This window comes from Heptranchias perlo, chromosome 41 (genome assembly GCF_035084215.1).
Source record: "Heptranchias perlo isolate sHepPer1 chromosome 41, sHepPer1.hap1, whole genome shotgun sequence".
NCBI classification, from domain to species: Eukaryota; Metazoa; Chordata; class Chondrichthyes; order Hexanchiformes; family Hexanchidae; genus Heptranchias; species Heptranchias perlo.
Window position 1 is genome coordinate 11422781 of NC_090365.1, and position 14620 is coordinate 11437400.

The window sequence follows — 14620 nt, forward strand, 5'->3', positions numbered from 1 at the left end:
ACCTTGATCAACTAAGCTTGCAAGAAACATCTCTCAGATAACACAATCCAAACTCTGTGCACTTAAATACCGCAAGAAACCGCTGATTGTTAATTGCTGAAGAATTTAAGGAATATTCAGAAAGATCTGGTCAGAAAATTGCTTCACATCGAGAATAAAGAAAGTGAACTTGCATTTATATAGCGCCTTTAACGTAGTAAAATGTCCCAAGGCGCTTCACAGGAGCGATTATCAAACAAAATTTGACACCGAGCCACATAAGGAGATATTAGGACAGGTGACCAAAATCTTTGGTCGTAGAGGAAGGTTTTAAGGAACGTCTTTAAAGGAGGTTGGGAGGTTTAGGGAGGGAATTCCAGAGCTTAGGCCCTAGGCAGCTGAAGGCACGGCCGCCAATGGTGGAGCGATTAAAATCGGGGATGCGCAAGAGGCCAGAATTGGAGGAGTGCAGAGATCTCGGAGGGTTGCTGAAATAGGGAGGGACGAGACCATGGAGGGATTTGAAAAAAAGGATGAGAATTTTAAAATCGAGGCGTTTTTGGAGCTAGTGTTGGTCAGCGAGCACAGGGGTGATGGGTGAATGGGACTTGGTGCGAGTTAGGATACGGGCAGCAGAGTTTTGGATGAGCTCAAGTTTATGGATGGTGGAAGATGGGATGCTGGCCAGGAGAACATTGGAATAGTCAAGCAATCCCTTTCTGTCATGAAGAAGGAGCTCCAATGGCCTTGAAAGGTTCTCCTTACAGCTTTTTAATTGGTTAGAAAGAAAGACTTGCATTTATATAGCGCCTTTCACGACCTTCAATACAGCCAATGGATTACCTTTTTGAAGTGTAGTCACTGTTGTAATGTAGGAAACGTGGCAGCCAATTTGCACACAGCAAGATCCCACAATGTGATAACGATAATTTGTTTTAGTGATGTTGGTTGAGGGATAAATGTTGGCCAGGACACCGGGAGAACTCCCCAGCTGTTCTACAAATCTTTTACGTCCAACTTGAGCAGGCAGTTATTAGCTTGGTTTAACGTCTGATCCAAAAGACAACACCTCCGACTCCCTCGCTGGAGTGGCAGCCTGGACTACGTACTTGAGAATCGAGAGCAGGGCTTGAAACCACGACCTTCTGACTCGAGGCAAGAGTGTTACCACTGTGTTGCTAGGAGATCAGTGAGAGCAGCCCGTGGTGACTCACTCTCTGTTGTTTTTGTTTCACCTCACCCACCCTGTGGCTTCTCTTCACTGGCTTCTCCTGTGGCTCGCATGCATCGTGAAGAAAAGCATTAAAGCTAAGCTGCGCCATGCAGCAGCAGTACAGCCTGGCGCCACTTTGCGGTCGCTGTATCTGCTGCTGCTTGGTTGCTGCAGTCTGTATGTTTTGTGAACATTAAGGTTCCGCTGCACAAATATTAAGGCGTGAATGTTTAATGCAGTTGTAGGAATTCCTTTTGTCTGCTATTTTAACCGAGGTTCCAATAAAATAATGACCAGAGGGACGTCATCTGAGTTCGTTCAGCATTCATACACTAATATTTACACAGCGGAATTCCAAGGGAATAATTCTTAAACTGATCGTAAAGGGATAAAATTACTCCCCCCTCACCCCGGGTCCTCAACTGAAGATTTCCGCTGCAGTTGATTTCCGTAACGCAAGGTTCACGAACCGCTGCTCCCAGTTGACCTTGTGCCTGGGTTAGACCTCCTGAGATCGGCAAAGTCCCGATGGCAAAGAGCAAAGGTCAGTGGTGCCAAGAAAAGCAAAGCGAATATCAAGAGGTTGTTGCAGCTTCCTAAAATGACAGTGCACCACCCTCAGAGATTTTTGGATGATATCTATCAAAACATTTTTTTCTCCTAACGGATCGGCTACTGTGGTGCCTTGTGATATTGTACGTGTGGTAAAATACATGATGATAATGGGGTTGTGTGCCTTTATGATTGAAAATTGTTGCATTGTGCGTTGGCGTTCTAGTGTGCAATGCCACAGAGTGTTACATGCTTTTGTTACCTCCAGACTCATAAGAACATAAGAAATAGGAGCAGGAGTAGGCCAATCGGCCCCTCGAGCCTGCTCCGCCATTCAATAAGATCATGGCTGATCTGATCCTAACCTCAAATCTAAATTCATGTCCAATTTCCTGCCCGCTCCCCGTAACCCCTAATTCCCTTTACTTCTAGGAAACTGTCTATTTCTGTTTTAAATTTATTTAATGATGTAGCTTCCACAGCTTCCTGGGGCAGCAAATTCCACAGACCTACTACCCTCTGAGTGAAGAAGTTTCTCCTCATCTCAGTTTTGAAAGAGCAGCCCCTTATTCTAAGATTATGCCCCCTAGTTCTAGTTTCACCCATCCTTGGGAACATCCTTACCGCATCCACCCGATCAAGCTCCTTCACAATCTTGTATGTTTCAATAAGATCGCCTCTCATTCTTCTGAACTCCAATGAGTAGAGTCCCAATCTACTCAACCTCTCCTCATATGTCCGCCCCCTCATCCCCGGGATTAACCGAGTGAACCTTCTTTGTACTGCCTCGAGAGCAAGTATGTCTTTTCTTAAGTATGGAGACCAAAACTGTATGCAGTATTCCAGGTGCGGTCTCACCAATACCTTATATAACTGCAGCAATACCTCCTTGTTTTTATATTCTATCCCCCTAGCAATAAAAGCCAACATTCCGTTGGCCTTCTTGATCACCTGCAAACTAACTTTTTGATTTTCTTGCACTAGGACCCCCAGATCCCTTTGTACTGCAGTACTTTCCAGTTTCTCGCCATTAGGATAATAACTTGCTCTCTGATTTTTCCTGCCAAAGTGCATAACCTCACATTTTCCAATATTGTATTGCATCTGCCAAATCTCCGCCCACTCACCTAGCCTGTCTATATCCCCTTGTAGGTTTTTTATGTCCTCCTCACTCTCTACTTTCCCTCCCATCTTTGTATCATCTGCAAACTTTGATATGTTACACTCGACTGTTGCAGTGCTCTCCTGGGCAGATTCCCATCTTCCACCTTCCATAAACTTGAGCTCAAACAAAACTCTGCTGCCTGTATCCAATCTCGTACCAAGTCCCGTTCACCTATCACCCCTGTGCTTGCTGACCTATATTGGCTCCCAGTCCGGCAACGCCTTGATTTTAAAAATTCTCATCCGTGTGTTCAAATCCCTCCATGGCCCTGCCCCTCCCTATCTCTGTAACCTCCTCCACCCCTGCACTCCTCCAATTCTGGCCTCTTGTGCATCCCCAGTTTCCTTTGACCCGCCATTGGCGGCCATGCCTTCAGCTGCCTAGGACCTAAGCTCTGGAATTCCATCTGTAAATCTCTCCACCCCTCTCTCCTCCTTTTAAGATGCTCCTTAAAACCTACCTCTTCGACCAAGCTTTTGGTCACCTGTCCTAATATCTCCTTATGTGACTCGGTGTCAAATGTTGCCTGATAATCGCTCCTGTGGAACGTCTTGGAACGTTTTACTATGCTAAAGGCGCTATATAAATGCAAGTTATTGTTACGACACAGATTTGCACACTGTGATCCCCATTCAGCGAGTTCCTTATCTCGGCCAGGCTGCCTGCATAAATCATGAGCCTGGTCCAAATGCTTCTTTCCCTGGCCCCATCGTGTGGCCCACAGAAGGAGGTGAAGACTTAATTCTCCTCGCAGACTTCTGCAGGTGCCTATTTCAGAGCAGCTTAGTTGGAAGCCAAGGAGAAGAGGAATGGCCAGGCAGCCTATCGAGCAGCCAGTACATGTTGGAAACGCAATGGGATGGGTGGAAAAGAAAGAGGAAGTGTAACACCTTGAAATTGAATCCTAGAAACTTTAGGAGTCCTTTCCACCCCCCCCCCCCCCAGTGGGAGGGGCTAAACCCAAGTATTAATCTAATCCGTGACTTTGGTTTTGATTATTCTAGGAGAAGAGGTCCTCGAATGGATTGGTTTTTGGGAATCCGCTGCATGTCGTGCCTCAGTACTCGCTGCCAAACGGGTGCGGTACAGTTCCACGGTGAGTAACAGAGGCAAAGAGGCTGTGAAAAAAAACCCGTGACAGAATTATCTTCCTCTCCGCTCCTGAAGACGCTGATTCTCGCCGGGGTGCAGTTCCAACAGGGCCGGCAACTCTCCAGTACCTTTGCCCGAGTGGCCGCCGTTCATTTGTGAGTCTAGACAGCGAGTGTTGGCCACCGATTTGACTGTTTGCAGCAGCGCGGCCCTACCCAGTCCTTAATCCTCCAGTTGACCCGAATAAGTCCACTGTCCAGCGATCAGGAGCGAGAACTGAACTACGAACCAATTTGCCTTCATGGCCTAATAACACCGAGGGCAATTTTAGCATCTCTACTGCCATCCTCATGGAATCATACAGCACAGAAGCAGGCCATTCGGCCCATCTGGCCTGTGCCGGCTCTTTGAAAGGGCAATCCAATTAGTCCCACTCCTCTGCTCTTTCTCCACAGCCCTGCAAATTTTTCCTTTTGAAGTATATATCCAATTCCCCTTTGAAAGTTACTATTGAATCTGCTTCCTGCACCCTTTTCAGGCAGCGCATTCCAGATCATAACAACTTGCTGCCAATTATCTTAAATCTGTGTCCTCTGGTTACAGACCCTCCTGCCAGTGCAAACGGTTTCTGACTGAGAACAGCAAGCTTGGCATAAAATGGGGATTGACCCTAAGACCTTTGTGATTTATTACAATGCTGGATATGGTAATTGGGCCATTCCAGAGTCTTGTAGAATTTGGAGTGCGCATGTTTAAGCATTTTTAAAAAAATCACATCCCTTGTAACTCACCTCACTCGTCCCCTCCACTGCCTCTGTGTTATCACACTGCTTGTCCGACATCCGGTCCTGCAGGAGCAGAAATTTCTTCCAATTAAACATCGGGAAGACCAAAGCCATTGTCTTTGCCCCCCCACCACAAACCCTGTTCCCTAGCCACAGATTCCATCCCCCTCCCTGGCCACCATCTTAGTCTGAACCACACTGTTCGCAACCTCGGCATCCTATTTGACCCTGAGCTGAGCTTCCGACCCCATGTCCTATCCATCGAACAGACCGCCTACTTCCACCTCCGAAATGTATTGCCCGTCTCCGCCTCCGCCTCAGCCCGTCTGCTGAAACCTTCATCCATGCTTTTGTTACCTCCAAACTCCAATGCTGTCCTCACTGGCCTCCCATCTTCCACTCGCCATAAACTTAAGCTTGTTCAAAACTCTGCTGCCCGCAACCACCAATATTGTCAACCCTCTTCCACCAACAACTCGATTTTAAGATTCTCATCCTCGTGTTCAGATCCCTCCATGGCCTCACCTCTCCTTACAACCTCCTCCAACCCTTCGAGAACTCTGCGTTCCTCCAATTCTGGCCTCTTGCACGTCCCCCACTACTTTCGTCCCATCAATGGCAGCTGTGCCTTCTGTCTCGGCCCAAAGCTCTGGAATTCTCTCTCTCTCTCTCTCTCTCTCTCTCTCTCTCTCTCTCCTCCTTTAAGACTCTCTTAAAACCTACCTCTTTGACCAAGCTCTTGGTCACCTGTCCTAATGTCTCCTTCTTTGGCTCGGTGTCAAATTTTGTCTGATAACACTCCTATGAAGTGTATTTTACTACGTTAAAGGCACTATATAAATGCAGGTTCCTTGTTCTTTGTTTCATTAATCTACTTCTTTTGCATTTATTCCCCGTGGAATTTTTTTTTATTTGTTCCTGGAATGTGGGTGACTCTGGCAAGATCACATTTATTGCCCATCCCTAGTTGCCCTGGGCAGGTGGTGGTTATATTTAAACACTGTGTGTCATTCATGAGCTCATTTGGGGAAAGTTGCCTTGATGTGACTGAGCACGACAGTGTGTGGAGAAGCTGCACAATCGTCAGTATAGAAACATGCACAGCCGCGAGTGTTTCAGCCATTGTGACATTTGGACTGTATGTGATCAATCACACACGATCTCTGAGAGGATCAGTAACTCTCGTACAGAAATAGTGAAACAAATTAGAGAGATATTTGAGATTGTTTGATCTTTTAGAAGCTGTGGGGGGAATCCCTGATGGTGTGAAATTCTGCCATTTAAAGGGGTCCCTGATGGTGAGAGATTCTGCCATTTAAAGGGGTCCCTGATGGTGTGAGATTCTGCCATTTAAAGGGGTCCCTGATGGTGTCAGATTCTGCCATTTAAAGGGGTCCCTGACGGTGTGAGATTCTGCCATTTAAAGGGGTCTCTGATGGTATGAGATTCTGCCATTTAAAGGGGTCCCTGACGGTGTCAGATTCTGCCATTTAAAGGGGTCCCTGACGGTGTCAGATTCTGCCATTTAAAGGGGTCCCTGACGGTGTCAGATTCTGCCATTTAAAGGGGTCCCTGACGGTGTCAGATTCTGCCATTTAAAGGGGTCCCTGACGGTGTCAGATTCTGCCATTTAAAGGGGTCCCTGACGGTGTCAGATTCTGCCATTTAAAGGGGTCCCTGACGGTGTCAGATTCTGCCATTTAAAGGGGTCCCTGACGGTATCAGATTCTGCCATTTAAAGGGGTCCCTGGTGGTGAGAGATTCCTCCATTTAAAGGTGTCCCTGATGGTGTGAGACTGTACTGTTTTCACAGAGGCCACTGAAGGTGAGTTTATTATAATCCAGATAATGTTCCTCAAGTAAAGTTGGTGGGATATTGAACTTATTTTCATATTGCCAAATCTTGCTGGTAACTAATTGGAAGGAACAATAACGTACCAGTCCTGAGGGCATATGAGCAAAATGTAGCTTCCTAGTAATATTGACTAACCCATGTAACCTGAGGAGGGAACATATTATAATTTTCCCCTGACTTTTTTCTGTTTTGCTTACTTGGAGGCACCGACTTGTACTGGGCACAGCTCCACGTGTTCTAACATCGCCCTCAAGTTGTCGTTTGTTATGTGCGCGACCAGACAGAGTGCTGGTCGGCTGTTTAAATGTAGGGAGCATTACGGTTAAGCCAGATTCTACCCTCACCTGATGTCAATGGATAAGGAGCAGGAACCGTGGTAACTTTTTTCTGCTGCCTTTCCCTGAGCGAGGGACGTTGAGGCTGTTCATTGTGCCTAGGTGCAATCAAACCTCCAACCTTCCTGGTCTGTTTTTTATTTATTTTTTGGAGATCCTATTAGACTTAAGTTTGGCTCATTTAGTATATTGTTGAAGGTCATGGGTTCAAGCTTTTAATGCTGGAGCAGTTAATCTGCACTGATGCTCCTGTGCGATGCTCGTATCTTTCATTTTTTCTATTAGGTAAGAAGTGTATGTTAAAAGTTTTGTAATCTAGTGAAATCTGCTGTATTGGCTTTCAGCTACTATTCCGTTGCAACTTTTAATGTAAACCTGATTAATAGCTTATAGCCTGAGTTGAAGAAAGAACTTGCATTTATATAGAACCTGTAATGCGATTTGTTCGCGGGAAGCTCCCACAAACAGCAATGGGATAAATGACCAGATCGTTTTTTTTCGGGATGAATTGAGGGATATATAGTGCCCAGGAAACTGGGGATAAATAGTGCAATGGGATCTGTTAACTTCAAGTAATAATCCAGAGAACGCAATTTCAAATTCCCTCGTGGCAGTTTGAGAATTTCAATTCAGTTAAAATAAATCTGGAAATAAAACACTGGCATCAATTTTTTTATAAACGCTGGTATCGGAGAAAAGCGGCCATGAAACTGACGGATTGTCGTACAGATCAGCCATGATTGAATGGCGGAACAGGTTCGAGGGGCTGAACGGCATTCTCCTATTAATGTTTACGTCCACCTGAGAGGGCAGACGGGGCCTCGGTTTAACGTCTCATCCGAAAGACGGCACCTCCGACAGTGCAGCGCTCCCTCGGTACTGCGCTGGGAGTGTCAGCCTGGATTATGCGCTCGAGTCTCTGGAGTGGGACTTGAACTCACGACCTTCTGACTAAAGAGGCAAGAGTGCTGCCCACTTTATATCGAAAGGTTAAGAGACTATGAGAGGATCTGTGTCAGTTCAAGTGAGCAAATTGTAGTGACAAAGCTTTTGGGTGATGCTGCATTAATGTTCTTAATAAAAGCGCACTCTGGTTCATAGGGAGCGAGCACTCACTTACAGAAATTGTCTTTAGTACTGAACGGAGATACATATCCTGTGAAACCTCTGGAAGTCGGAACAGTGCTGTCTGCCTGTTTGTGATTCAAATGGATGTTAAAGATCCCATGCTGTTATTTGAAGAAGAGCAGGGAATTCTGGCCAACATCCAACTCTCAACCAACAGCACCAAACAAACGGCTGCTCGTTTACCTCATTATCTCTTTGTAGCATCTTGCTGTGCAGTGTGCCGATCAGCTGCCGTGTTTGCCTATATAACAGGCACTGCATGTAAAAGTAATTAATTGCATGTGAAGTGCATTGAGGCATTTTGCAAAGACGTACAGTGAAACCTGTAAATCACAGATACCTTAAGGACTGGCATCAGCTGCCTTTTTTTTGCAGATGTTCATATTTTCGAAATGGTCATTGTGTCTACTGCTTTTTAAAAAAATTTTCAGTAGAATGGAGAGTTCTTTACCCAACATCCATAGCGGCAGAGAAACTGGTCTATCCGTGGGAGCGCTTGGTCCCGGGGACCGAGGGGTTTCTCTGCCGCTGTGCACGCTGGGTAAAGAGCTCCCCATTCCACGAAAGCCGCTTCTTTCACACAACCCGCTGCCACCTTGCGCTGACCGGCCTCTGGTGACCACCCGAAAATTTGGGGGCAGAATGGAAGCAAGCTGCAAGGGGTCCCGAAAGTTCCAGATGCAGCAGCTTTGCAACAGGCTGCGTATCCCGTGTTTTTAAGCTTGATGCGTTGAAGGCAGTCCCTAGTTTGTAATCTGCGAGTGTCCGTGGTTTCAGTGCCTCTTGGCCATTTTACCATGTAAGTTATTTGGGTCTCTCAATAATTGCCCATTTTTTGTTTGCAAGTGTCTTTTTTTTGGGAGTGTCCGTTTATACAGGTTTCACTGCAATACGATGATATTTCTAATCAAGTCTGTCTTTTTTGCATGAATTCTACTTTTTTTATATTGGCGGCTTTTTTTCTTTGTAAATGAATCCACTTTTCCTGGCAGGTTTCTGGTGGAGGCCTGCAGCTTTCTCAATCAGCATCTCCAGACCGAGGGAATCTTTCGAAAATCTGGCTCTGCGTTTCGGATGAGGAATCTGAAGGTACATCCCTGGGCTTAGTGTACGGAGAAGAGCTCCTGTATTGATGTGCGGCCCGAGGCACTGCCCAGTGTGGCACTTGAGCCCAAATGTAGGTTTGACTTACAGGCTCTGGCAGGATTCTATAATTGATCTTCGTGACCTTGGTGTAGAAAGAGGTGAAAAATCCATCGGTGATTCCTTGTGGAAATTGCAGCTGTGTTGATTCAGTAAGGAATGTCCCCTAACTGTTCCTTATTCATCGACCTCATTTTCGTTCCTATTCTTTTCAGTCTTGACTTTGTCTTGCCCCATTGGGCCTTGGCCCATCACCTAGGTAATGATGAGCCTATATAAATCCTCAAGACATAGAAAATAGGAGCAAGAGTAGGCCATTCGGCCCTTCGGGCCTGCTCCGCCATTCAAAATGATCATGGCTGATCGTCTAACTCAGTACCCTATTCCCGCTTTTTCCCAATATCCCTTGATCCCTTTTGCATTAAGAAATATATCTATATCTCCTTCTTGAACACATCTAATGACCTGGCCTCCACTGCCTTCTGTGGTAGAAAATTCCACAGGTTCACTGCCCTCTGAGTGAAGAAATTTCTCCTCATCTCTGTTCGAAATGGCATACCCCGTATCCTGAGACTGTGACCCCTGGTTCTGGACTCCCCAGTTAGAGATCTATATGCAGTATCGGGCTCCACACTAGAGGAAGGGTATTGAGGTTTTAGAGAGGGTACAGCACAGATTCACTAGGATGCTGCCTGGAATGAGGAAATGCAAAGAAAGATCTGAAAAATTGGTCTTTTTTCATAAGAACACTACAGATTACAGTGCGAGATAGTGGGAGTGTTTAAACCTTTGAAATGAGGGGACCAAGGTATATAGAAGCAGATTGTTTCCAGTAGTTGAGGAGTCAAGAAAGAGGGGCCATAGATACAAGATTAAATGTAAGAGATTTGGAGCAGAGAACAGGAGAAACTTCTTCACCCAGAGAGTTGAGGTTGTGGAATTCATTTCCAGGGTTAGTGGTTGAGGCAGAAACTATGTTAACGTTCAAGATTAGATTTGGAGAGGTGGTTGAAGGATAAGAGGCTGAAGGAATATGGGACCAGGGCGGTTAAATGTGATTAGAACTATTTGCTCGGGTGGAGGGTAAACGGCGACGTGGACTGGTTGGGCCGAATGGCCTGTTTCCGTGTTGTAACCTCTATGTATAAACGCAAGGAGCTCGCCTGACAACTGGCTCTCCTCATGTTTCCACTACTCCTATAATCAGGAGACCAGAACCCAATAAAAGAAAAAGAGCAGGGAGATGAGGACAAGAGAAAAAAAGTGAAGTAGAAGTAATTGAGGCCTCACTTGATTAGGAGAAATGAATCTGAGTAATGTGTAGCTGAGAGATGTAGAAGCAGTAGAGAACTGAGTGAAGTTCATCTCCTCCATTAAACAGCAACAACAATTGCATTTATATAGCGCCTTTAACGTAGTAAAACATCCCAAGGCGCTTCACAGGTGTGATTATCAGACAAAATTTGACACCGAGACACATTAGGGCAGGTGACCAAAAGCTTGGTCAAAGAGGTAAGTTTTAAGGAGCGTCTTAAAGGAGGAGAGAGAGGTAGAGAGACAGAGAGGTTTAGGGAGGGAATTCCAGAGCTTTAGTCCTAGGTGGCTGAAGGCACGGCCGCCAATGGTGGAGCGATGAAAATCGGGGATGCACAGGAGGCCAGAATTGGAGGAGTGCAGAGATCTCGGAGGGTTGTCGAGCTGGAGGCGGTTACAGAGATAGGGGAGGGGGCGAGGCCGTGGAGGGATTTGAACGGTCACGGCTAAAGTGAATGTTTTGCCTAAGTCTCTGTATAGATTCAGAGGAATAACGAGCCTGAAAGCTCAAGGCCCTGTAGCACAGTGAGATTTTTGAAAGTCCTACATTTAAGTGGGAAATAAAAAGGATTGAAGAATTGATCTGAGCAGAGCTTTTAGGCCCTGGAAACCATCTCCTCCTCTGTACAGGCTTTTAACCGTCACCATTTTACTGGTCGTGCATCACATACACACACAGGGACAAGTTTTATTGAGCGCTTTCGCTGTCCCTAAGAGGACAATAGGCCAGATTTTGCTGTCAAAATAACAGTGAGGATAATGGCACTCCCTGTTATTAATGCGCAAATGGTGCAGCAACTTCAGGCGAGGGGCAGATGCACCGTTAGACTCAAATATCCAAAAGTTGCTCTCTGAGTTGCTTTGCCATTAGCTCCGCGAAAATGGCATCTCGCTGTCTGCCTCGCTATTGAAATGCTTTGAACGGCGTGAAGTTGCTGTATTTGCGCGGTAGATATGGACTAAACTCGCCACAGAAAGTTACGTCAAGTCTAAGTTCCCATTTCATGACGTGCCAAGTGTTAATTACTGCCAGTCAAACTCCCTGGCACTGAAAATTAATTATTACAAGTGTGGAGGTTTTTTTTTTACTTTTCCTTTCTGTCCTTTTTCTCTCCCTCTTAATCCGATCTTACTTTCCCTCTCTTTATTTCTCTTTCTGCACCTGATTTGACATTAAATTCACCCACTCTAATTTACACTTCCTTCTCAGTCCTTGCGCTGTTAATTTCACAATCCTTCAATCCGATTGGTTAAGGAGATACCCAGTTGCTTGCCCCGTTCACTCAGGTCCCAGACGCCCGTCTCCCTCGCTGCGACGTTATCAGCTCCCACTTTCAGCGACTTACCACGCAAAAAATGTTAAAAGCCAACAGTGCGAGGGCAAGACTAGCTAACGGCAGACGCCATTAGATGCTCTGGCACAATAATTGAAGAGAAATGCAAGTGAGAGAATGGACAGTGGGTTCGTACAAAGGCAGCTTGAAAAGAAAAACTCAACGCTCATTTACAAACCTGATTTGAATTGGATCATCCTGATTAATTTGCTGAATGCCCACTTGACCCAGTTAGAACCACTTTGGGCCTTAACCCGTCACCTCAGTTTCTCAACATGATTGTGCGTATACATTTACATAATTGTACAAAGTAGATGGCACAGAGACAAAGCAGCTCCATGCTCAAATCCAGCTGTATGCTCAAAACCATGTAACTCAGTAACAGGCAACCATAATAAGTGTTACAGTAACAGAGCAATGTCTCCATAGCCTGAACAGAAGACATTTCCAAATTAGGCGTCTCCTCATTTCAATAAATATCTTTCAGTATTACAATATTTCTGTTCCAATTTCACACAAAAACAAGTAGCATTATGCTGTGACACACGCGGCTCCAAATGGGTGACCTTTTGTTCTCTGACCTTTGATCTATGACATTGGACAAGTTCGGCCTGGTACCTCACATCTAACTAGGGCCTATTTCTATTTATTGAAGAAGAAAGACAGTGAAGGGGGTGGAGCCGGATAAATCGTACCAAAAATTGTGTAAAAGGTTTCCTGCATTCCCGAGCTCGGAAAAGTCAGCTTTAATGAGGTAACTTGTATAGAGGAGGAGTTTTTAAAACACAGGATCTGTGCTGGGCGTTTCTACAAATTGTATGAGACCACCATCTGGTGGCTGCTGTTAAATTTTGGTCAGCTCAGTTTCAGGAAGTTTAGCCAGCAATCGATGAATGTTTCAGCCTTGGATAAAAGGAATTTCTTCATTAATTTGTTAAACATAACAGATTTCCTGTGGTGCTGATTATGGTAAATCTGAATTTCTGCTATTTTATAAAGATAGGTGCGCTATGCGATGTTAAGCAACGATAACAACTTTCAAAACACTTGGTCAAAGAAGTAGGCTTTAAGGAGCATCTTTAAAGGAGGAGAGAGAAGCGGAGAGGTTTAGGGAGGGAATTCCAAAGCTTAGAGCCTAGGCAGCTGAAGGCACGGCCGCCAATGATGGGATGAAGGAGGTGGGGGATGGCCAAGAGGTCAGAGTTGGAGGAACGCAGATATCTCTGAGGTTTGTAGGGTTGGAGGAGGTTACAGAAATAGGGAGGGGCGAGGTCATGGGATGATTTAAAATCGAGGCGTTGCCGGACCGGGAGCAGATGTAGGTCAGCGAGCACAGTGGGTGATGGGTAAACGGGTCATGGTGAGAGTTAGGTTACGGGCAGCAGAGTTTTGGATGAGCTCAATTTTACGGAGGGTGGAAGATGGGAGGCCGGCCAGAAGATCATTGGAATAGTCGAGTCTGGAGGTAACAAAAGCATGGATGAGGCAGATGAGCTGAGGCAGGGGCGGAGACAGGCAATATTACGGAGGTGGAAGTAGGCGGTATTTGTGATGGAGAAGCACAAGCATAAAGAATAAACGTTTATTTTTACAGCGTTTTTCATGTCCTCATGATGTCTTAAAGCACTTTACAGCCAATGAATTACTTTTTTGATGTGTAGTTACTGTTGTTATGTAGGTGAATGTGACATCCAATTAGTGAGCGATGTATTATTCCGCCGATAACGTGGGCTGTGTCCCTTTATTGCAATAAGATCGAATAGCTCCAAATGGGCACATCCTGAGGTAAATTGCAGGCTGACTGCTTTAAAGCTCAGTTTGAGACCAATTAGATGCGAACGGTTGACTTTATTTTTTTTTTAAAAAGTGTGACACAGAGCCTTGCAAGACAGTCATGCCTGTAACGTATCTCTCAACTTTTCAATACGTAGTAACCGACCATCCTTGGCAGTGCTCACGGCGAGGAAGTGCAGATGATATGCAAAACCTTTAATGTAGTCTAGACGTATCAATCTGTTGGCAGACTGCTGGTGTTATTGGCCTCTTTCCGAAGATTAAGTCCGTAGGGGGAGTCTGAGGCTGTCTGAATTGTGCAGGGGTTATTCGAGGGAGGAGGCTGGATGGACGATGGGGGCCTTTTCACATTCTCTGGTGTTCTTGTCTGACGACAGTCAAAGGCATCTCTTGTTCTTACTTTGCTTCGCAGATTGATTTCCACAGTGCAAAATTTGCATGGGTTGGGGTTATCTGGATTTGCCTTTTGGTCCTTCTGCTTATCCTTTGGGGGGGTGGGGAAGCTGCATTGTAGTTGAAACTTTGCTGTCAAATTATGGAGTCCGAGTCCAAAGGTTGCGGGTTCAAGTCCCACTTCAGAGACTTGAGGACAAAATCTAGGCTGACACTCCCAGTGCAATACTGAGGGAGTGCTGCACTGTCGGACTGCCGTCTTTCGGATGAGACATTAAACAGAGGCCTCGTCTGCCCTCTCAGGTGGACGTGAAAGGTCTCGCGGCCACTTTTTCGAAGAGGAGCAGGGGAGTTCGCCCTGGTGTCCTGGCCGATATTTATCCCTCAACTGACATCACTAAAAACAGATTATCTGGTCGTTATCACAATGCAATTTGTTGGGATCTTGCTGTGCGCAAATTGGCTGCCGTGTTTCCTACATTACAACAATGACTACACTTCAAATGCAAATCTTTTTCTTTCTTTATCAGACTGGCCC

General features: G+C 45.6%; 1 protein-coding gene across 1 annotated transcript in view; it reads left to right on the plus strand.

Moving 5' to 3' along the window:
* Nucleotides 1-14620, plus strand: part of LOC137305873 (rho GTPase-activating protein 11A-like) — a 54057-nt gene that overhangs the window by 2484 nt on the left and 36953 nt on the right. Inside the window, exons 2-3 of the mRNA XM_067974809.1 lie at nucleotides 3914-4005; nucleotides 9097-9193. Coding sequence (XP_067830910.1) covers nucleotides 3914-4005; nucleotides 9097-9193 — 189 coding nt within the window. The remainder of the gene's footprint in view (nucleotides 1-3913; nucleotides 4006-9096; nucleotides 9194-14620) is intronic.